At 45.7% G+C, this 24,430-nt stretch overlaps 1 protein-coding gene across 4 annotated transcripts in view; it reads right to left on the bottom strand.

The window, feature by feature from the left end:
* The window catches only part of DCBLD1 (discoidin, CUB and LCCL domain containing 1), a 29,774-nt gene extending 22,611 nt beyond the window's left edge, over positions 1-7,163 (bottom strand). For 3 of the 4 annotated variants that reach the window (XM_083731205.1, XM_083731206.1, XM_083731204.1), the window contains exon 1: positions 6,881-7,163. In XM_083731205.1, the coding sequence (XP_083587331.1) occupies positions 6,881-6,983 (103 nt within the window). In that variant the 5' untranslated portion in view covers positions 6,984-7,163. The remainder of the gene's footprint in view (positions 1-6,880) is intronic. The other variant, XM_083731207.1, reaches the window with a different exon arrangement.
* Between the last annotated feature and the right edge of the window lie 17,267 nt (positions 7,164-24,430).

Genomic DNA, 24,430 nt, shown 5'->3' with positions numbered 1-24,430 from the left:
GAATGAAAATGACACATTTGTCTTTCTTTCTTTCTTTCTTTCTTTCTTTCTTTCTTTCTTTCTTTCTTTCGCTCTCTTCTGGTGGGAGACACTGATCTGATTGGCAGCATTGGCTGTGCACAATTCCAGCAGTGGCCTTAGCAGATTATCAGGAGAAAACATTAAAAAGTGGAGCATTTCTCCACCATCACAGTTTCCTTGAACTGCCCCGTTGTATATATACTGCTACTGGCCTCATCTCACTTAACTTGGTACACTAGGCACAGAACTTGGAACATATTGATAAACACACAAATACCAGGATGCTCGATTTTTATTTTAAAGAAGAACCTTAGCTACAATGAATCTGTCTCTTTCAAGTGTTTATATTTCAAGAAGATACTCTAAAAACAAAATACTACTTTAGTGCTTTTCTTTTTTATAATATTTTATTCTTTTTTCCCATACAGAAAGTTACATTTGTTACTCAACAATAATTATATTCCAATTCAACAGAACTAGTGATTCCCTGCTCACCCAACATCAATGTTTATAACCCAATTCACATACAGTTGCGAGTGGTTTTCAAATTGCGTTCCAGAAACTCGGAGGGTCCAGATCAGGGATCTGGGTCCAGAACAGGGATCTCCCTTCAGAAGATAAACTTTTCTGAAAGACAGTATGGCCACTGGTTTTTGCTACAAATTGTAGAGCAGAGCATTGGCTGCATTCTCTGTTCACTCAGGAAGGCAAAAGGCCTGGCCAGTATTCTGCATGAATAGACTGTGAATTTAGATGCATTTTAAAAAAAATAATAATAATAAGGGGGGGGGGGGAGAAGAGATGAAGAAATCCGCATGAAGTGGTGAACAAAGCAGCACAAATTATAATAGTGAATAACAAGACAAAAACAGCAATCAAACATCCTCAAAATTTACAATTTGCCCAGGTTCTCAGGAGGTGACTCAGTGAGGAAGCTGCTCCCCGAAAGCATGAAGCCCGAGAAACTGAAAAAGTTGTGTACTGCATGTACGGGAAATGAGTTGGGCAGGGGGGATTGAATTCCACAGAATTCATTGAACAACAAAGTCTACTGAAAAGTCTCCATAATAACTTAACAAGTTTCACAACTGATGTATACAAGCCCCTGCTTAAAAACTCACATTTCACAATCTAGTCATTCGTAAATAAATGGAAGCATTGGATAACTTCCCTTTTTTGAAATAAATTTCACAAGCTTTGTTATCTGGCTCAAGGGGCTCGTGGGGCGGGGAGAAGTCACAAGTGAAGTGATTAAACATCAAAAGCTGCAATCCTACGTACAATAACCTGAACTCAGTGGGACTTATTTCTGAGTAGACACACATAGGACTGGGCAGTGAAACATATACTTCACAAAGCCAGAACAGCTGGGTTGGGAGCTGGCTTCCTCCCTGACAGTAACAGCCACTAATGCTGCTCTGCAAATCCTTAGTCCATTTCACATGTGAGAAGTCCTGTCCCAGCCAGGTGCACACTAGCACAGCCAAGCTTAATGTGAAAATAATAAACCCATCAGCTGCAGAGCTGAATGGCTAGAACTTCCCTATCCAGCAACTGAAGGGAGTGGGCAGTTGCCAGCATCAGCTGCATACGTGCTTGACTACACTGCAGACTGTATTTGTCCACACCCAGACAAAACCAGGACTGCCCCGGCAAGCAAGAAACCAGCTCCGATATGTAAGTCAAAGTTCACATGCAAATGTGGTCAGGGCTGTAAAACAGGCTTTTGCATGTGAATCCTGAAAGCACACTTACTCAGCAGGATTACTTATTGACTGATGTCAATCAGTCGTGGGAGTTACATGTTCTTTGCTAAAATTTGGGGTGCATGTGAACCATCCATATATGGCATTAAAATGTTGCTACAATGCTCCAGGATCCAACACGTTAAAATGTTGCTACAACGCTCCAGGATCCAACGCATTTTTGATCATTTCTAGCCAGTCTGATACACCAAACTAACTAGAGCAGCTCTACCTAGGATTGAGGATGGGGCAGAAGAACTTGTCAAAGCTTCTGCTCCCTGCTCCTGCCAACCTAGCAGTTCAAAAGCATGTCAAGTGCAAGTAGATAGATAGGTACCGCTCCGGCAGGAAGGTAAACAGCGTTTCCATGTGCTGCTCTGGATCTCCAGAAGCGGCTTAGTCATGCTGGCCACATGACCCGGAAGCTGTACGCCGGCACCCTTGGCCAATAAAGCGAGATGAGCGCCACAACCCCAGAGTTGTCTGCGACTGGACCTAACGGTCAGGGGTCCCTTTACCTTTACCTACTGAGGTACTAAGCACCTGCACTGCTCTTTTAATAAGAAAACAAGCAAACATCATTAGAACACCACCTTCTCACCCTTTGCTCCATTGCCCTTTCTCTTTAAGACTCTACAACTCCATAGACATTTTTATGCTGCTGTTGAGACGGGACTTTGGATCACAAGGATGAATTTGGGAAATACAACATGCAAGCACAGACATACTGCCTAATCTACGACAGGATCTTTCCTTGCTGACACTATATTTTCTGTACATGGAAGTATCTGTTCACAAAACTCCCCCAAAACATGTCTCACAGATTGTAATGGGCTGAGATAATACAGTCAACACTATGTCGTTGGAAATGCATTACTCTTTCAGGGAATGATTGTGTATGTGTCTAAGTTAAATCCCACAGAGCACCATTTTGTGCAGGTCAACTTTGTTTAGCAATAAGGTTTGATGCTAAAGCTTGTTACTTCTGCAGGCATGGAGCTTGATCATGTGAAGTTGTTTCAAATGGGAGATACCAACGCCACTGGGATACTAGCAGCAGCACTCCCACATAGTGACAAAAAGTATGTCTCTGCCAGGAGACAAGTGTGCACTCATGCAAGAGCAACTCCCTATTGCTTTTGTTTCCCTCAGCCCAATGGAGCAGTTTGCCATGGTTGGAATGCACTTCAGCTTTTAAGCCCAGAGGCATAAAAACTCCCTCTAGGATGCCTTACAAGTTATTTCAGAGAAGTGTGCAATGGTTTCCAAGCAGTTATTTTAAGGAAGCAGCTCCAGGTTGTTGTTGTTGTTGTTGTGTGTGTGCATGCGTGTGTGTAATTGCACCCCCACGCCTGCCCGGTGGCATAAAAAAATGTATGGGACCTCAATAAACTGCATTGTTTCCTGTGCAACTTGGATGTGTCTCATTTCTTTTGTTCCTTTGGTTGGTGCCTCCCTCCCCGTTTTATCTCTCAGCTAGTGGAACACAGAAGAGCATCAACCCTACTCCTTGTCTCTCCATGAAGAGAGAAAGAGAGGGCAAAGAGAAAGCAAAAAGCTTTCCACTGAACAGGTTGGAGACAGGTCTAGCACGCTTTTGGGAGGAAATTGTGGGTGACACCTCTGCCCAGAAGTCTCTCACAGGAGCAGCACAGAGGTTGCCGGGAATGTAATTTTTGCTCGCACTAGAAATAATTACCACACAGTTTAAGCTTGTACAGTAAGCCCACAACCATCTTCAACACCCAGCATCTCCAGGCAGGGCTGAGAGAAAACCTTGTCTGAAACACTGGAGATTCGCTGTCTGTCAGCAGAGGTGGAGCAATGGTCCCATAAGGTAGCTTCCTATGTTCCAATTGTCTTGGAAGCAAATGCGTTAGGTACATAAACGAGATTTTACAGTAAAAGTTTATGTTAGCAATGAGTTAAACTGATACCCATTCCAATTGTTAAAATCTTATGGAGACCCTTGGGTATCGATTTCATTCAGCTATGGCCTGTTTAACAAGCTAATGAATAACCGCAACTCTCATTATTCACTGTCATTCAAGCGACATCACAGCAGATAATATCAATACATACAAAGGTTAACACTAAATCTTTTGCTGGCCATGCCTGTCCTCTGACATACCCAAGACCAAGTCAGGCATTAGAAAAACTTTTGCAGAAGATTAATGTCTTAATATTTATACAGTACTTTGAATGTTTGAAGGATTTCACATCCTCTCATTTTACAGTCTTTCAAGGCAGGCCATTATTATTATTATTATTATTATTATTATTATTATTATTATCATCATCATCATCTACCACCATCAGTTTCTTTGCTTAGGCTTAGGACTGTAAATTTGGAGGGACCCCTGAGAGCCAACCCCCTGCAATGCAGGAATCTTTTACCCAACGGGGGGAACCCATGACCCTGAGATCAAGGGTCTCATGCTCTACCAGCTGAGTCCTCTCCTACTTGCATGTTGCTGCTGCTGTTGGGGCTGACACAGAAAGGGGTAATGGCTGGCCTAAGACCAACTAGTATGTTCATGGCAGAACTGAGGTTTACCGGGGGACTTCCCGGCACTGGTTCTTAGCCATTGCACTACATAGAATCAACTATGCTTTGTAGTAAAACTGCACTTCATAATTTGTGTTTCTATTCTAAATTAAAAATCAAAAGATTTTTTTTTAAAAAAACAGTCCACATGCATCGACTTTAAAATATGGGTTACTGTTATAATCTTGCTGCTACGTAGACACATGGCTAAACTAGTCATGGATTAACCGGGTCAAACTATATAAAGCACTAAAATCAGCTAAGACAGCATAATTCATTGTTCTACTGGCACAGACAAAGCAAAGGTGGGGGGGGGGGGAGTAGGGGAAGAGGGCAAAGACTAAAAGGAGAGGAAAAATATCTCTATTTTTAACTGGCATAGCAAAAATTATTTGGCAATTCTATACCCTTAAGGAAAGCTCTTGTGTGCAGTTAAAACATCTCTTTTTAATTAGAATATTTAGACCGTCCTCCCTCTAGAACTGCCAGATGTCACAGTTCCACAGCACGTAATGGAGATTCCATTCTACCTCAGCTGTTTCAGCCAGCAAAATCAATGTACCTCCACAGCGTCCCTTAGATAAGACTCTTGCGCCTGGCAGCCTACATTCATCCATCGTCTTTTCTCAAGTTATTATTGACAGCCCTAGGTTTCGGGAGTGGAAATTCCTACATGAACAAAGAGTTACAGAAAGCAAAGTTCACCTAAGAAGTGCACACATAGCTAATGAAATAAAATTGCATGGAATACCAAACATAAAAGGATAACAAACCAGGGGTGAACCCTGGAAGTGAACCTCTATGAGCACACTGCAAGACTTAATTCCAAGTAAACGTGCACAGGATTCCAGAGAAGGAAAACTACCGTTAATTTTGAAACCACAAACAAAGCATCTAAGAACAGAGAACAAAGTATATGTGATCTTCCATTGCATGATTTACAGGTTGTCTACTTCAGATTCCTTAGGGAATGCAGAGCTTTAGCTATGGAGGGGCAGGGGCAGGGCTATCCAGGCTTTTTGCCCTGGATGAAGCCTCCAGAGGGGTGCCATTGAGTGTGTGTGTGTGTGTACACAAATATATGTGTGGGGGTGCCAAACTAAGTCTTCAACCGGGGTGAAATAAAGCATAGTTTCGTCCCTGTGGAATGCATTGCCAAACTAAACAAGTTTTACAGGCAGAAATGCAGCGATGAAATGGAAAGCACAAAAATCAAAGGACCGTCTTATATTTAAAAAGCAAACATTCAATTTCACACTTCTCATCACACTATTTAATGGTCAAGATAGGATTTTCAGAAAGCTTTTGATGCTCAGCTTCCCAGCAAGATGCCAAGCTATTTAGCAGCAACTGTCAAAATGTGGAAAATTATCTTATATTAAATGTGAGTAACATTGCATTTCAGTCCTATTAAGTGTGCATTCTCTGGCCTTATTAATTTCCCAAGTCAGCCTTTTACTGCCTCCCGCAATCTACATCTCTGCACACACATCATGCATCAGGCTTCTTCATTCCCTTCAAAAAAGAAGGCAGCCGTATGTGTACAAAGGAGGAATCTCTTCATGGAAGCAAATGGGACAGTCTTGACATTTGATTTGAGCACTGCAGGACAAGTTGCTGTCCATCAACCCCAGAACTCCATTTGCAAATAAACTCCATCTCCTTCAAAGCTTTGTTGTGACGAACAACACTGGGAGGCCAAATACCTTATACCAAGTCAGATCATTGATCCATCCAGATCAGTAATGTCAACACTGACTGGCAGCAGCTCTCCTAGGTTTCAAGGCAGCCCCCCCAGCTCTACCTAGAGATTTCTAGGACTGAAACTGGGACCTTTTGCATGCAAGGAATGTGCTCTGCTGCTGAGCTAGGTCTCTTCCATGTGGAAATTGGGGTAAAGTAGAATATATATCTAGCACAAGGTTAGCTGGTGTGCCAGATGTTCTTGGGACTGCAACTCCATGAGCCACCAGACAGTTTGGCCAATGGTCGCAGGTGATGGAGTCTGGACTTCAACAACATCTGCTGACAAGAGTAGCACCGCAAATCATACCTTGGTCCTGTTATGTGCCAGTTCACCCCAAATACCTTCTAGCCTTTAAGTCCTGCATTTTCAACCATTTAATAAACACAAGCTGACCAGCCACAAACTACTTATTGGAAAGGTGAGAAAAACATCCGCTCTGCCACAATATGCACAATTATATTATATATTATAATTATTATTATTATTATTAAAAGACGATGAAGGAAGAAATCTCAAATGCTGTTTTAAATCTCCAGGAATCTGATCCCTCGAAGGCAAAGAACATCTGGTATCTTTTTCAGAGAGTTAAACCACGAGCTTTTCCAGTGCTGTCGCATTCAGTCATTCTCTACACATAGAGAGAATCTCTCTCTCTCTCTCTCTCTCTCTCTCTCTCTCTCTCTCTCTCTCTCTCTCTCTCACACACACACACACACACACACACACAATCACTCTCTCACACAATCCTTCCGCGCTCGGCACTAAACTTTCCCAGTTCAAAGGAAACGTTCAAAAATGGCCCCGGCGGCCCCGACTCACCGAGCTTCTCCGCGCAGCTCCCGAGCAGCCAAGCGGGCAGCAGCAGGAAGAGGGCGAGCGCCGGAGCCCCCGGCAGCAGCAGCCGCCGCCTGCAGCGACCCATGGCCCCGCGGGACTCGCGGCTGCCTGCCCAGCCGCCGCTCTTCGCCCTTTTCCCGCCGCTTTGAAACGCCCGCGGCGGCCCTCTCCCGCTCGCCTCCTCCTTGGGACGCCCCCTCAACGACGGTGGCGGCGCCGGAGAAGCGGCTCCCCGTCTGCCCAGCGCCCGGCCGCCTCCCGCGGGAGAAAGGAAGCGAGGAAGGCGAGCGCGGCTCTTCCCATTGGACGGCGCGGTGGAGGGGCGGCTCCCAGCGGGCCCGGGCCTCCCCTCGTGCGCCGAGGGAGGCGCGTCCGCCCGCCCCGGCGGCTCCTTTCCCAGCGATGGCTCGGTTCGAGCCTGCCTGGAAGCCAGCGGGGATTTACCCCGAAGCCCTCCTCTTCCCTCATCTGGACGTGAGGGAATGGCACTCTGCCTGTACCCAGGTGCAACTCCTGTCTTCTCTAGTGTGTATAAAGTGTATTTCTTCACTTTATTGCACTATGCCAGGACCCCTTGGTTTAGGGACACTCCTTCTCGTTTTGCCTAATGGCGCCCTAGATTTCTGTCCCAAAGCCTTGCCCTGATGGCATCACTGAGCACACCTTCGCCCTCGAAAAATAAATCGCAGCACCCAGAAAACTAGCACGGAGCCTGCTAGAACTCTGTGATATCCACTCTTCTTTTCTAAACGCAGGGAGTGTTTTCATGTGGGTTAAGTCGTATGACCTTGAAGTCAAATATTGTGCATACATTAACTTGGAGGAATATTGCGTGTCCACCATCGTTATTAACAGTAATTTATAATTGGTAAGTTGCTTAAACTGGGGCAGCCTCTAGGCAACTTGCAGTCAATCTTCATTACCCATGCGCTTGTTTCGATTATTGCAATGTGCTACATACTTTTTAAAATGGCATGGAAACTGCTGTCAATTGAGAACAAGGTGGTTTGACCATATTATCCCTGTGCTTTGGCAACTGTAGTGGCGCTGAGTGCTTTTCTGGGCCCAACTTAAAGTGCCTTAAAGCTGGAGAAAGTGCTTCTGGGCATCCCACAGGTATCTGGTAGGCCACTGAGAACAGGATGTGGGTCACTGACCTGATCCAGCAGTGCTCTTCTTATGTTCTTAATGCCCTGAGTAGCTTGTGACCAGGTCATCTGAAATACTGCCTTCTATCCTATGTACCTAGTCCAACCTTAAGGTGCTCTTTGGAGACCCTTAAGGAATGAAGTGAGGTGGGTAAACACCAGGGATAAGGCCTTTTCAGCAGTGGCCACCCAGTTATTTACTGTATTGAGCAGCCTTCCTTCCCAGGAAGGTTCACTTGGCACTGTCTTTGTGATATTTTCTCATCATCCAGGCCTTTTAAACAACTGGAAGTAATGTGGACCGTTCAGTTTTAAAATCTGCATGTGGTGAGGTTTTGTTTGGTTGTATTTATGTTGCTTTGGGTTTTGTGTCTTCTTTGTGTTCCAGTTGCTTTCTTATTTAAGACAAACTGTCCAGAAAACTTCTATGCTACAGGGCAGCATCCAAATGCCATGATAATTAATTTGCCACCTCCCCTGCTGTTTCTGCACATCAGGCCAGAGTTTGTGCAGCTGGCTAACAAGAAACAGTGTTGGGAGTTTCCAAGTGTGAGTGCAGATTTGTTTTTGGAGAAATATATTTGCTTTGCAAACTAGCAGTTCCATGTCCAGGTTCTTTCTTTCTTATCTAGTATATTTGTAAAGAAATGGATTACGTACTAAAATGCCATAAGAGTGCAGTCCTGACCTGCAGAGCCACTGGCTGGAGGAGGTAGAAGTACCCCTCTGCTTGCAAAAAGGTGCTCCACCTGTGGAAGGTGGCATGCATCCACTGTGATGTGGATGTGCTGTGGGATGTGCACAGAGCTGGGCTTAGATCTACCACCTGCAATGTTTGTGCTGCAATGTTTTGCAGACCCAAAACAGAGCATTCAGCAGCAGGTAAGAAGCAGCCTTGTATCTAAGGCCCAATGTGTGTGTGTGTGTTTTGGGGGGAGAGCAGGATCAAAAATTCTAAAGTTCTGTTGGGAACCAATTCATTCTGCCTCCCATGTTTCCACTGACGCGTTACCATGGTTTAGCAGTGGCTGTGTTAGAGATCTCACACACATACACATTTAGGATTCATCTGTAAATCATCAATACTCTGGACCCAACCTGTAGCAGCTGTCCTCCAAAGCTCCAGCTGCTTGAACTAAGGAGTTTTAGAAGCCATATATACAAGTTGAAAAGATTTATCCATATTTGATTTGGATGCAGGGTTTAATTTTTTGGTTGCTTGCTGTTGTAATATAGGGCAACAGCACATCAGTTTGTTTCAGGAGCCATATTGTTCCATCATGTGCTGAACGAGATCCAGCTGCTGAGCCCCCCTTCCTTGCCTCAGAGCAGGAGCAAGTGGGGAACCTGTGGCCTTCCAGATGTTGCTGGACTACAGCCCCTGTTATCCCTGACCATCAGCCATGATAGTTGAGGCTGATGAAAGATGGAGTCCAACAACATCTGGAGGGCCACAGGTTCCCCACCCCTGCGCCTCAGAGGATCTGCTGCTTGCCAACTGCTAGTGGGGAAGTCTGTTTCCATTCCATCATGAGCAGAGCAAGATGCAGCTGCTCAAGAATACTCCCTTGACTCAAGATTTTGGTGGGAACTGCTGCCTGGTCTGACATCAGGGAAGGACAAGGAAGAGGGCAGGAAATGCTGCCTGAAAAATCCTAGTCCCTAATGTACACTGAGTGATTTTGGTTCCTGTACCAGGTTTGAATGTGATCTTATTTTGAGAATCTTTTGGAAGCTTCTTTGAGAGCATCTCAGGACTATAAAGCAGGATGTAAGTATTTGCTTTATATTTTGCAAAGTTGTTTGTTCACTATGTGTTTGGACGCCTCTTAAGATTTTGTAAACAAAGAATGCATGATGTTTCCTGAAATCAAGGAGTGGTTTTTCACTGATGTTTGAATACAGTTGGAAGCCATTTTGAGTCAAGATGATGGACTGAAATTTTCATAACTGCACTGATTTTAACCACTGATTTCCAAATGTGCACTGGTTGTTTTTTTTTGTTTTTTAGAATTCCCAAGCAATGACAGCTTTGAGTCTACTAGTTGTAAATAAATAAACAAAATGTTCATTATTCCCTTGGTAGTATAAAGTGTTCATACCATTGTCAATTGTTTCCAGTGTGAACTTCCCTGTGCTGAAATAAATGGCTGACCATCACTTAACACATCATTTTATTTGGTTATTATTCTACATCAGTGAGAACAAATCCCTGTCTCATGACCAGTTTAGTATCTCATGCGTGACTGTCTTTCCAGTCTGTTCCAGCTTTAACAGCCTTGTTTTCACAAGCTCTTCTGTAATCTGCAGAGGTACATATCAGTCTTGAGCCAAACCTGTTGGGGCTTTACGTGTTCTTTTTTCTCCCTGTATGTACAAAACAATGTTAAATGAATGGTTCCTGCAAACAGGCAGAGTCTATCAATACCAAGGCAAGACGGGGGGGGGGGGGGGGGGTGAGAGTGAGAGAGACTAAGTTTGAGTTTTGCAGTCACAAGGGATTTTGTTTACTTTCTTCACATAAATTCTCTAAGTATTTAAGGGTCAGTTCGCCAAGCCAACTCATCTTCTGCCATACAAGATCACATAGTGAAATCTCAGTGTGAACAAGAAGAAAGCCTCCAGCTATCCCTGTGTTCATAGTAGTGCTTTCTCTAGCAGTCACAAAAATGACTGTGGATTCTGTGGATTCTGTCTCTCTCTCATTCCAATCCAGCCACTATGCATGACAGGAAAAATACAGTTGGTCTGCATGTATATCAGTGCCCTCATTGCCATGTAACACTAAGCCAAACCATGGCTTCATGTGATTGAGCAAACACGGGAAGGAGGTTGTGGTCAATGGCCACTTTGCTCCTCCGCAGCCATTTTCCCATTGTGCTGTGCTGAGCTAAGCCATGATTTGACTTTGCTTGGTTTAGCCCTTTCAGATAACCATTAGCTGTGAACCATTGCCAAAACCTATGGTTTCTGTTCATCGTCTATCTGGAGAGACCTAAATCACAAGCCCAGGTTTGAACAACATTCTAAACCAAACCATGGTTTAGCTCAGTGCAGCACAGCAGCAAAATGAGCAAAGCAGCCATGATCTCTCCTGGAGCTTATATGTTTGCTTCTTCATGCTAAGTACCGTAAGTCATGTTTTGATTTAATGTTACAGGTAAGCTGGGCCATTAAATCAGGCTACGTTAATGATTCCAAAGGAGCAGCCTCCTTAATCTTTTTAAGCAAAGACAACAACAAAAAAGTCTGTGGCACTGCTGGATGTGATTTATTGCAGTGTGAACTTTTGGAACTGAAGCATTGCTGCAGGGAGTTACATGATCCTTAGGAAACACTGGCAAAACTTTCAACCCCCCAGATTGTGGTTTTGTGTTGTTGTTTTTTACTGTTCATTTCCAAAGCAAACCCATGTGACAAAGGAACTAGAATTTTATCAAGAATATGCAAAGTGGGCTGGCTGGGCTGCTGTCTGTCAACTTTGCTCTGAAATGGGTTGCCGTGAAGAGATCCAGTCCTAAAGTGACCTTAACCAGGCAGGGCTAAGTGAGTAAAGGACATCAAGCCTGGGACAGGGAATCTCCACTGGCTCAAACTGCAAGCAGTTTGCTAGAGGCATGTTCAACATTCAGTAACAGGCACCCTCATGAATGGAGGCTATCATTCTCCAAAGTTTCTTAATAGGGAACAAGGGGCGTGCAAATCCTGACAGGTTCCCACAGCCTTATGTCTGTCCACTGCCAAGTCCAACTGGGTCAAAGTAGCTGTGTCAGCAAGCCTAAAGGTTTTCCCAGCCTAGCCAGCAGAAGGCATCCCACAATGACTTGGACAGCAAATATTTGTTTATAAAATTTATGAATCATCCATTCTACCTTGAAAAGCTCCCAAGGTGACATCCAATTCATCAGAGCTAAGCAAACAAACAAAACCCCTAAACACTAAAACAACAACATCCAATCACTCCTAAACTGCAGGAGGCATCAGCATCAGTTTCAGTTTTAAAATGCCTGGGAAAGCAAAACAAACCACTTTGCCCACGAATTATAAGAGTGAGTTGGCCTGCTGAGCCTTTCTAGACAGTTGTATAGAGAGCAAAGTCTGCCATCACCAAATGCCAGACTACATTTTCTAGGTATTCTTTCTTGGACTGATGTAAACATTTAACGGCTTCATAGCAGCTCAGGTATAAATGCAAGTTTCAGTGAATTTTTTTGTAAACAAAAATGCTACTCACATATTCAGGTGGTGTGTTAAAAACAATTCTCCAGCTTTAGAAGTGAATTGTGAAGAGTGATTTAAAAAAAAAACAAACCCAGTTTACATGGATATATAAAATGTGGTTAAAGGTCCTGTGGTTTGGTTTTTTCTCAATTCATTTCAGCGAAATCTTTCTTTGAAAAGGCAATGAGACAATATTGACTGCTTATTTAAAACATAACTACACCCGCTTTAGTACTTTTAAGAGGTGCTTCTTCTTTTAATATCTTGCCTCACATTTCACAGGGAAGGTTGCAAGGAAATGATTTTGTTGTTCCTTTACAACAGGATCTCAACCCTGGGATGCGTAATATAACAATATACCAGTGAGCATTTGCAACCCACTGAAAACAAGCACACATAATAACATAAGGAGAGCTCTGCTGGTTCAGTCCAGGGGTCCGCCTAGTCCAGTACAGTATCCTCTTCTCAGAGCAATGCCTATGGGACGCCCACAAGCAGGACCTGAGTGCAGTGAAATGAAACACCTTCAGTAAGGACACGATACGTGGGCTGTTTCCTAGCACCTGCTATCCAGAGGCATGCTGACTTGGCACTTATCAATTTAGAAATGTGTTCTTTCTGTAGGTGTTCCATTTCATTTGGCCATAGCAATGGTTTGTAATGACATGCTAGTTGAAAGGTGGCGCAGCAAGCTCTTATAGCTGGCACTGCACCTGTATTCAGACAAACCATGATGCCTCAGCACATACACACCATGACCTTCTGTGTAATATGTGCTGTACTGCTGCCATCCTTGTAGTCTCACCAATCCTGAGCCCAGAGGAAATCCATGTTGTTCTCTGGACATCTTTGGGTTTCACAAAGACGAGAGCCAGATAGTCCACTCACTGTCTTTTGAGCCCCAAGCCCAGAAGGTACTCAGCAGTATAGGACAAAGCAGCCAGGTAACAGGTGAGACTCCTGCATTGCACTAAGATGACCCTCAGGGTACTGTCTATTATTTTAATGTTCTTCACCTGTCTGAGAGGGAGTTCAAGCAATGACACAGTTCGTTATATCTGCACTCTTGCAGGAAAAATGGTGCAGGGTTGTGCTACATCATATAATTTGTATTTAAATAGAAACATTCCAATGTGTGTCAGCCCAGGTGAGGAGTTCAGAAATTCATGAATGCAGACCTAGACTAAGTGATAAGTGGCTGCACACTCCCACTAGTACCTGGCACAAAGTTGATTTATGACTACCCTTTCTACTTCACTGAGTCCAGGGAATGTTTTCTTTATGCATGCCTGGCATTCAATAAAAGAAAGGACCAAACAGTATCCAGCATTTGTAAGGTGTTTACAATTCCAAAATTTAACATGCGGCATATCACAGTGCCACCTAGTGGAAAGCATGATGAAAAGTGGAAAGCTGGTTGCTAGCCTATCAGAACAAGTTTTTTCAACAAACAAACAAACAAACAACCTTTGGGCCCCGTTCCCAGATTTCATGTATTGTGCAAAAGACAGAATCTTGGACTGGCTATCAGAATGTTTTGTGTAAAAGTCAGCACCATCATTTTCATTTAGTTTGTATGGCTGAACTGTGTATCTCAAACATGAGCATGAAGCTTGCTGAGTTTAGCCCCCACATATGGTGTATGAGAGACTGCTGAGTGACTGTGTGTGTTTCTCCCATGCTCACACCCAGAGAGTTTGTTGATTTGAAGAAGATGGGAATAAGACACGTAGGTAAGAAAGGGCATGCCACAATTCAGTCTGTCCACTGAAAAAAAAAGGGGGCTCATATGTATAAAGAAATATATTATGCTCCCAGGGTAGAGATTGTTGACTCCCCATGATTATGGTTTAAGTCCTAACCATGTCTGCTCAGAAATAAGTCCTCCTGAATTCAGTGGGGCTTACTCCCAGGTAAATGGGGTTAGTGCTGCCTCTTTAGCTAAGACTGCACGTGACAGCTTGAAAGGGATCCATCCAGTACCAAGAGGTGTGTTTGTAGCAATGAAGCCAGGGAGTCTCATATGAAACAACCAAGAAAAATAATCACCCCCAAGATAACATTTGGGCTGATAGTCACTGAAAGGTTAATAATTATCTAACAGCTCCTTGTTACAAAAGACAGCGGGAACTTTTATCTTGACCCTTTGCGAGCTGGGTGGTCTTGTACAAGGACCCTAAAATAAATCAATAAAACTGCAGGACCTATAAGAAAAAGATGGATCCATACAGCCCACTGAGGCTGCTGTTAGAATTATTGATTATGTTTGCATAGCACATTTTTTCAAAAAAGAAAAATGCTTCATCATCTATGTCTTATCCATTTCAGATGTTTCTGACTGCAGGTTTTTGAGTTGCCTGGTATAAGTTAAGTATGTAGGACAAATTCTTGAGAGCAGCATGACATGAGATTGTAGCCTCAGGATGTCAACCACAGCAAGTTTCGTGATTACAGAGGTATGGTTTTGAATCTCACAGATATTGATGGAGGATGGAGCTAGTGGAGCCGGCTAACTCAGCAGGTCATAGTGTAATAAGAATTTTAAGGTCTTAGATATATATTAAATGTTCATAAATGTACCAAGCAAACACGTACATAAATATATAAATCACATGTCTGAAGCAGCGCAGGAAGACAGTCCTGAAACCATTTTGACTCCCAAGCTGACCAGATGTTTCTCTGCAAAGAGGGAGGAGGTGAAAAAAACCTTCATTGTTACAGGAATTTAGTAATCACCATTTCAAAGGGTGACAGACTACCAGGAAAAGACTACCAGGAAAGGCAATCAGTTAAGGCATTATCAGATAACCTGGCAGACAGGGAAAACAACAACATTCAAATTTCTGTTGCAGACCACCTTTTCTGTGATGTAGGTATGATGTTTGTGGGGGCTGGTCTTGGGTTACACCCCTTCTGTGATGTATGTATGATGTATGGGGGGGGTGGTCTTGAGCTCCAGGGCAGGGAATTTAAAATGTCTATATAAGGCCTTGCGTGTCATTGTTCGAGGTCCTCCTCCTTTCCTGTGGGTGAGGGGAGCACCCTGTTGCAACAGATCAATAAAGATCAGGCTTACTAGCTGCTTTGCTTCTCAATATTCTCTGGTTGGCCTCTGTTATTTCCTCCTACCAATAGGGAACCCACGTAAGGACTCTCACTAGTATGATGCTATAAAACCAAGGCCAGGTGGGTTGCAGCAGATAGAAGTGTGACGGTTCACTTTTATTCATTAAGTCAGGAAGACAGGTCAGTAGTACAACACAGGACCCATTTTCAGTTCCTGGAATGTCCAGGTGAGAATAGGTAAGACTCCAAAAATCTTAAAATCTCAAAGTGGATCACAACCTACCAGAACAACACGAAATAAAACATGACAGGTAAAGGGCTAAATACAAAATACATATTTAATGCAACATGAAAAAATTAAAATATTCTGTTAAACATAAAGCCAAATACAAAACAGCATCATTAGCAACTAAACAAAATAACCAAGAAAGAAGTGGTTCCTGTATGGTAATCTCTCCCAAATATATCTTTAGCATTCTGCCACATACAGACCTATCTCAAGCATTCCCACCAGCTGTGCAGACAACACAGCTGATCCCTAGTCAGCCATTTCTTGCAATGCAAAGTCTGAACCATGGGTGCTGCTAAATCACCCATGTCTGGAAGCACTGTGTGAGGTGTGTGGTTTATTACAGAGCAGCAGAGCATGCAATGTGGTTAAGGTCCCTGCTGAGGAGCACTGCCCAGGGAGATGCCATAATAAGTCCAAGAGCCTTTCAAGAGGCTAAATTTATGTCGCATCTTATGATGTAGGGTTGCATTGCAGATTACCGGCTGTACATCATCCTCAGAAAGATTAATATGTGTCATATTATGGAAAAAATCTGTCTGTCTATTTTTGTGACCTGTGGAAGGAAGGGTGTTAAATTACTTGGTGACCCCTGAGTATGAATACTACACATTTTTCCTCTCTGCCTTAACGTGTCACCAAGGGATTGCTCAGAAGAGGAGGTTGACAGCCTGCAGGTGCAGGAGCGTGTTGCAAGGGGAGTGGGGGGAAGTGGCTCCAGAGAGGGTTGAGGAACATTAGTTGAGCAGAGGACAAGGGGAGAAAATTTATCCCCTGAAGCCAATAAAGACCTTAACAGTAAGGAACTCCTTTCTCACCATGTGACAGCAGCAAGGGTGTCTGTAGCAAAGTTTTGGGAAACCTTTGAGCTAGTTAATTTGTACTACAGTGGTACCTCGGGTTAAGTACTTAATTCGTTCCGGAGGCCCGTACTTAACCTGAAACTGTTCTTAACCTGAAGCACCACTTTAGCTAATGGGGCCACCTGCTGCCGCCATGCCACCGGAGCACGATTTCTGTTCTCATCCTGAAGCAAAGTTCTTAACCTGAAGCACTATTTCTGGGTTAGCGGAGTCTGTAACCTGAAGCGTATGTAACCTGAGGTACTACGGTACTGTATTGTTACTTAAGGGTCTGGCTGATATCTTGGTAAGGAAAAAAATTCTCATAAACTGAAAGTCTCTGATGGGTCTAGTTGTTTTATTCATTCATTCATTTCCTTTTTCCCTGATGAGACTCAAGGCGATAAAACCAAGAACGTGGCAATGAGATGGAACTGCAGACAAAATTTTCTATAATAATGTCCCACACCACTGCAAGTCTGTATGTCTGTCTGTTCACCTTTGCCTCACTTTGCCCTCATGGGCAGGAGAGATATCCTTAAAAAGCAAGAGATTTGGGTGAAAAGTAATAGGTTGTGGGTGGGGAGTCTATGGCCCTCCAAATGTTGTTGGACACCAGCCCCAGTCAGTATGGACAATAGTTGGGGGTGATTAAAGCTGTAGTCCAACCACATCTGGAGGGCCACATATTTTCTCATCCCTGTGTAGCAGGTTGCATTGGGGGAAGGGAGCTCACAGCCTTTAAGCTGCAAAAAACAAACTTTCTCCTCAACAAATCCCTCGTTCAGCTGGGCACTGGGTAGAGGAAAATTCTGGTTTAGGCAATTGGCAGTGCATTTTAGAAATTAGTCACTAACTACATCATTCGCCATCCATATCTCATGCCTATTTGTGCTCATTCCTCCCATCCGTTTTGTGGTGCATTTGTGGGAGAGTTTCCTGGTGGATTCTTCCCATTTGTATTAATTTAGGGCAACCTATTTGAGGCTACTGTATTCAGTTCAAAAACTCTCATTGACTTATGTTAGCCATTCCTAGGGATGGAATATGAACAGAACCATCTTCTTTAGCGATCACTCATAGCTGAGTCAGATTGTCTTCCATGAACGCTGTCTTAACAGTGAGTCCGTAAGTGACTGTGGAGGCCAATTCTGGATCCACACGTCCTTCCACAGTTGAGACATAGGTTTTCAGGCTGGAGTTGATCATGGTGAGGGTTTGCTAAGCGTGCCTTCCTCTTAGCATGTTTCTCCCTTTTGTCCTGAGTTTGAGCATCTGTGACACCTTTGGTAAAGGCTGTTCTTCAATTCGAGCGCTCACAGGCCAGTGTTTCCCAGTTTTCAGTGTTTATACTACATTCAGAACTAAAGGGAAGCCATGCTTTCTTCTGACCACAGTGTGTCACTCTCGTTCCATAGATAGCTTAAGTAGGTTGCTGACACCAGCTCACCCACAGAAGACTAAAAAATATTTTCCTAGGAAAGCTAGTCATTGTGAGACGATGAGAAATTCTGCTTAAAATTTAATGTTAAAAACGTTAGAGATGGGACCTTCTTGCATAATAAAGAGAATGTATACAAATCCTAGCTGTAATAGTAATGAAAACATTCATTTTTTAAAATGTCACTAGCTTTCCAAGAGAAATCAGTATTTTATTGTTCATCCACAACTGGATCTAACTGTCAGGGGTCCTTTTACCTTTACCATTTTGTACCATTGGTCAACACATTTGAGCACCCTTATTTTTGGAAAGAAGAAATCTATACTATTGCAGTAGGGTTTGGGGATCTGGTTGGGAACTGATACTGCTGTTGCCTGTTTGTATGGTGAAGAAGATGGCATGGCGCAGAAGGAAATATAAACTTGTATTTGGCAAATGGAGTCTTCAACATCCAATAGAATCATAGTTTCACCAGAACATTCAAAAGCATTAATTCCAGAGTGCTTTAAACCTTAATTATGATTGCTTGGTGTGTCCTACATAGCGGTGAATTATTCTAGAATAAGGGAATTCAAATAAATGATGCTAATGATTTGTTAAATTAACTGTGGATAGCATACTGTGTTAGCAGACGAAAATGACACATTTAAGAATGTTGACTAAATGTTGGCAGCTGTATGTACCAGACTAGGTACAACAATATCATCTATTGGCACACATTAGGTGGGTGTTAGATTGTGCAAGTTTCTGGACAACACAGAGTATTTTGCCAGAGCTCCCATTTCCCTCAGTAGCTGGAGCTCATTACTGAAAATATAAGCAAGGCTTTGTAGTGAACTATTAATTTCCATATGTACAGATTGAGGAAGTGTTTTTGGAGGTATATAAGCAAACACATGGTCAGTGCAGTTCCATAGCCATCAGTCAACACCCCAAAATGCCTAACCAACTCTTGTTACAACAGATTCTGAAAGCCTTATTGCCCCAGAATAGGAAAATTTGTTTAAATTCCTACTGTTTACACCTACCTTCCCCAGCCTGATGACCTTCAGATTTCGTCTTCCATCAGCCCCAAACAGCAGAGTCAATAGTCAGGCATGATAGGCGTTGCAGTTCAAAAATCTGTGGAGCACCAGAGAAGGTTGCCTTAGAGAAAAGTATGACCCCAATAATATTGATCAAGGGCATATAGCTTGAATAAAGTCACACTGCATTGCTCCCATTTCTTAGACCCAAGAACTATCAGCAAGGGTTCTTACCTGCTCCCTGCTCCAATGTGGTAAAATTTTAGGGAAATAGCAGCTCGAAAAAATGTTGCTATCTAGTAGGTAGATTGTCAGGCTACAAATATCAAAAATAGGTGAAACAATAGAGTTACAGAACCTTGAACCAAGGAACGTTGGAAGTCATCTAGTCCTGAGATGGGGAACCTGTGGTCCTCCAGAAGTTGTTGGACTACAACGCCCATCATCTCTGGCCCTCGGCCATGCTGGCTGGGGCTGATGGGAGTCGAAGTCTAAGACATCTGGAGGGCCACAGGTCCCCCATCTCAGATCTAGGCCATCCCTGTGCTCAGTGCAGCAACTACAACACAGGATGTAACTATAGCAGTGTGGTGTAGTGGTTAAGAGCGGTAGTCTCGTAATCCTGGGGAACCAGGTTCGCGTCTCCGCTCCTCCACATGCAGCTGCTGGGTGACCTTGGGCCAGTCACACTTCCTTGAAGTCTCTCAGCCCCACTCACCTCACAGAGTGTTTGTTGTGGGGGAGGAAGGGAAAGGAGAATGTTAGCCGCTTTGAGACTCCTTAAAGGGAGTGAAAGGCGGGATATCAAACCCAAACTCTTCTTCTTCTTCTTCTAGCATCCATTTCAGATAACCACCCAGCTCACCTCCAGTGAAGGAGAACCCACCCTGCCCAAAACATGCCCAATGCTGTTATCATTAGGAAGTTTCTCTCAATATTTAACCCAAGTATGCTTCACTGAAATTTCCACCCACTGGGACAGTAAAGAGCAAGTCTGTGCTGTTTTATGCACGACAGACTTCTGATATTAAATTGAAAATACTACTACTACTGCTGCTGCTGCTGCTGCTGCTGCTGCTACTAATGATATTTGAAGACAGCCTTCATGTCTCTCCTTAATCGTCTCTTCTCCAAGCTAAACATATATAGTTATTTCAACTGTGGCTGCGTATATTTAAAGTTCATGGCTTCCCTCAAAGAATCATGGGAACAGAGCTACAATTCCCAGCACCCTTAACAAACTACAGTTCCCAGGATTATTGGGGGGAAGTTATGTACTTTAAATATATGGTGTCAGAGCCACCCGAGGTCCCAGCTCACAAGAGACCAAAATCCAGTCCAAGTTATATACAAAAGGTTTTATTGAAGAACATTGTTGTCGTTACATCCAAGCTCCGTGGCTCAGCATCTGTTACCCTTAGATGTTTGAAGTCCCCTCTGAGTCAGTCCCGCCCCTGCACCAGCTTAAGAGGCTTGTACTGCTCCACCTTTTCCTCTCCTTCCTTTTCCGCAGGGTCTTCCTGCCCCCCTGTGCTCCCTCCCTTCGGGACTCCCCCGAGGCTGAGTCTTCTGACGCCTGCTCCCCCCTCCTTCGTGCTTTGGGACCAGGCTCCTCCTCAGGGCTCTCCTCATTTCCGCGCGCCTCCACATTTGAACTTGGCGCGCGTACGTTGCCTCTGACCTTCCTTTCGACCGTTACGCTACTCTCGGTACTACACTCCTCCCCTTCTGGCAGGACGTTCTGCTCCGAACTCCTTCCCCTCTCTGCTCCCTGTTCTGCTCCTTCTGACACACTGGTAACTCCACCCCCTTCACTCCGTTCCGACGGAGAGGCCGGTCCCGATCTCCAACCCCCACTGGGGATTCCCTCTTTGTTCCCCTGCTTCTGACTGCTTCCCTCTCTACTGCCCCTTGGCCTGACCAGGGGGGCTCCCTTTTGGGAATCCTCGGATTCACTTGACGGACTCACTGACAACCTCGGGTCATCGTCGTCCTCTTCCTCGTCACCCTGGGACCCCTCCCCCTCGCTCTCTGTCCCTGAAACCCTGACATCCATCCCCCCCTCGAAGCCCCCCCTTCCCCCCTCCCGCCCATCGGGTGCAGGTTGTAGGAGCTGCAGCTCTTTGGAGGTGGATGCAGGATACAGGTTGTGTACCTCCATATCCTCTGCTTGCAGTTCGGTGTATGAGTGTTCGAATTCGGGTTCTTGACCCAAAGTGTTCTCTTCTCCCTCTTCCATTGGTACCTTGTCTGGTGCTGCCGGCCAAGGTCCCGTCAGCCATTTCCTGCGCCAGTCCTCCTCTGGTTGCTCGTCCCACCAATAGGAGGTTTCTGTGTCCACCCCTGAGCACGATCCCCTGGGCGGGCTAGATTCTGGCGTTCTCTCCTCGGCTGAAGAAAAACCCCGGAAAGTACTGCCTGAGAGTGTGGGCGTAAAGAGCCAGTCATCAAAGTACTCGGCTGGCATGGGTCTATGCGGGAAAAGGGCATGGAACTCGTCTTTTAGAAGAGGTTCGTCTAAAGCGTAGCCCGGCACCCAACCGTTGGCACTGGCTGGAGTGCCCTCTGTGGCTAGAAAGTATTCTACCCCCTCTTCCCCCCATCTCGAGTCCAGGATTTCTGTGACCTCGTTGAGTGGTTCGGCCCTAGGCGCCCTCTCCCTCTCCTGTGACTTAGTGTGTAGTTGCGGGACTGTTTCAGACTCCTGAAACCTGTGCGGTGCCTTGTAGGGGGTGAGCACCGACCTGTGAAATACCGGATGCACTCTGGAACCTTCGGGGAGGGCTAGTCGAAAGGCTACAGGGTTGATCTTAGCCTCCACTTGGTACGGCCCTAACTGCCTGTGCCCTAGCTTCTTCTTGGCCAACGACTTGGCTGGCATGGCTTGGGCGGCTAACCACACCCAGTCCCCCACCTGGATCTCCTCCCCCGCTCTCCTGTTTTTGTCTGCCTGCACCTTATATGCTTGCTTGGCCAGCTCCAAATGTCTCCGCAACTCTTCGTGCACCTCCTGCAGCTCCGCTGCAAACTGGTCGGCTTCTTGCGGCACCCCCTCTCTCGGTGCCCCGAACCCCGGGAAGGTTCTGGGATGCCGACCGTTGTTCGCGAAGAACGGCGTCACCCCCGTGGACGCGTGCTTCGTGTTGTTATAGGCAAACTCTGCCATCGGCAGGTAGTCCACCCAAGCTGCGGGTCGCTGATTGGCGTAACATCTCAGGTACTGCTGCATGATCGCGTTGACCCTCTCAGCTTGGCCGTTGGTCTGTGGGTGTCTCGCCGACGTAAGGTTGATCTTGACGTTCAGGATACCTAAAAGCTTCTGCCAAAAATTGGAAACAAACTGGCGCCCCCTGTCGGACAGGATGGACTGCGGCAGCCCATGCACCTTGAACACGTGATCAATGAAGAGTTTGGCAGTCTGCTCCGCCGTCGCCACCTTTGCGCACGGAATGAAGTGCGCCATCTTGGTGAACAGGTCCACAACCACCAGTACCGCTGTCTTCCCTCTGGAGCTGGGCAGGTCAGTAACGAAGTCCAGGGCTACCCTCTCCCACGGTTGCTGTGGCGTTTCCAGCGGTTCCAACAGCCCCGCTGGCTTCTGGTGTACTGGCTTGAACCTCTGACAAGTGTCACACCTGGCGACGTAATCCGCTACCTCTCCGCGCATCCGGGGCCACCAAAAGTCCCTTGCCACCAGTTCTATTGTCTTCTCCTTACCGAAGTGGCCAGCACTGGGGGCGTCGTGCAACTGCTGCAGAACCTTTGCGCGAAGCTCGTCGCTTGGCACGTAGAGGGCACCTTTGCGAGTTAGCAGTCCGTCGCGCAGTTGGAACTCTTCTCCACTCTGCACACCTCTGCGCAACTCCTCCATTTTGGACTGTGCGAACTGATCCACTTGCAACGCGCGTCGCACCGCGTCCAGATCTACTGCGATGGCAGCGCACGACCACGCCTGCGGTGCGAAAATGTGCTTGGCTGCTACTGGCGCCGCTTCATCGAGATATTGCGGTTTCCTGGATAGCGCATCGGCTATAACGTTGGAATCTCCTGGGATGTACTCTATCCGAAAGTCGAAATCCGCGAAGAATTCCGCCCAGCGCATGTGTCTCTGGCTTTGGAGCTTCGCCGTGCGCCAATACTCTAGGTTCTTGTGATCCGTGCGGACCTGTACTGTGTGCTTGGCTCCTATGAGGAAGTGTCGCCACGCTTTGAAAGCTGCGTGAATGGCTAACAGCTCCCTGTCCCATATGGTGTAGTTTTGCTCCGCCTTGCTGAGCTTTCGGGAGTAAAAGGCACCGGGTCTCCAGTTTCCATGTGGATCTTCTTGCAGGAGTACAGCTCCAACCGCCCTGTCTGACGCGTCGGTCTCCACTCGCATGGGCCTGCCTGGATTCACGTGCAGCAGTTGCTCCTCGGAGGCGAAAAGGCTTTTAAGCTTCCGAAAAGAGCGCTCCGCCTGTTCCGTCCACACGAACCTCTTCTTCTTGGAACTCAGAGTGTCCGTGATCGCTGCTGTCTCCTTTGCAAAACCTCTGATGAATTTGCGGTAGAAGTTGGCGAAGCCGACGAATCTCTGGACTTCCTTCCGATTGCGTGGGCTCTTCCAGTCCAACACCGCGCGGACCTTGACGCTGTCCATGGCGAGCCCCTTGTCGGACAGCTTGTAGCCCAGGAAATCCACCTCCGTCACATCAAACCGGCACTTCTCTAACTTGGCGTAGAGCCTGTTCTCCCGTAGTCTTTGCAGGACTTCCTTTACGTCCCTCTCGTGGGCCTCTTCCGTCTCCGAAAAGATCAGGATGTCGTCGAGGAAACACACACATTTCTTGTAGAGGAGTCCCGCTAGCACGTGATGCATAAAGGCTTGGAATACGTGAGATCCATTTTGGAGACCAAACGGCATAACTCTGTATTCATACGTGCCCAGAGGCGTGAACATGGCCGTTTTCCACTCATCGCCCTCCCGGATGCGTATGAGGTTATACGCTCCACGCAGATCCAATTTGGTGAAGATCTTCCCCTTCCTCACGGTTGCTAGGAGATCATCTATCTTGGGCATGGGGAAGGCCTTGGGCTTGGTCATACTGTTTATGAACCTGTAATCCACAGTGAGTCTTTTTTGGGGCGTGTCTCTCTTCTTTACAAAGAACACAGGACTGCCCTCCACTGCTTTCGATTCCCGGATGAATCCATGCTTCAAATTGTGCTCTATGAACTCCCTGAGCTCTTGCATCTCGTCCTCAGACATGGAATACAGTTTTGCAGTCGGCAACTGCGCCCCCGGCACCAGGTCGATGGCACAATCATAAGGTCTGTGGGGCGGCAACTGGTCAGCTTCCTTCTCGCAGAAAACCTCCAGGAACCCTTCGTACTTGCTAGGTACTGCCTGCACCATGCCAAGTCGCAGCTGGTGCTCAGCCCCCTCCTCCTGGCAGGACTGGATGCAATTTTGAGCACAGTACGATGAGCAAAAGGTGATCTGGCGTTGGTACCACGCTAC

This window comes from Podarcis gaigeae (genome assembly GCF_964106915.1).
Source record: "Podarcis gaigeae genome assembly, chromosome: 3".
NCBI lineage: Eukaryota > Metazoa > Chordata > Lepidosauria > Squamata > Lacertidae > Podarcis > Podarcis gaigeae.
The sequence above is the reverse complement of the archived record's forward strand: the minus strand, read 5'-3'. Positions and strand labels throughout refer to the sequence as shown.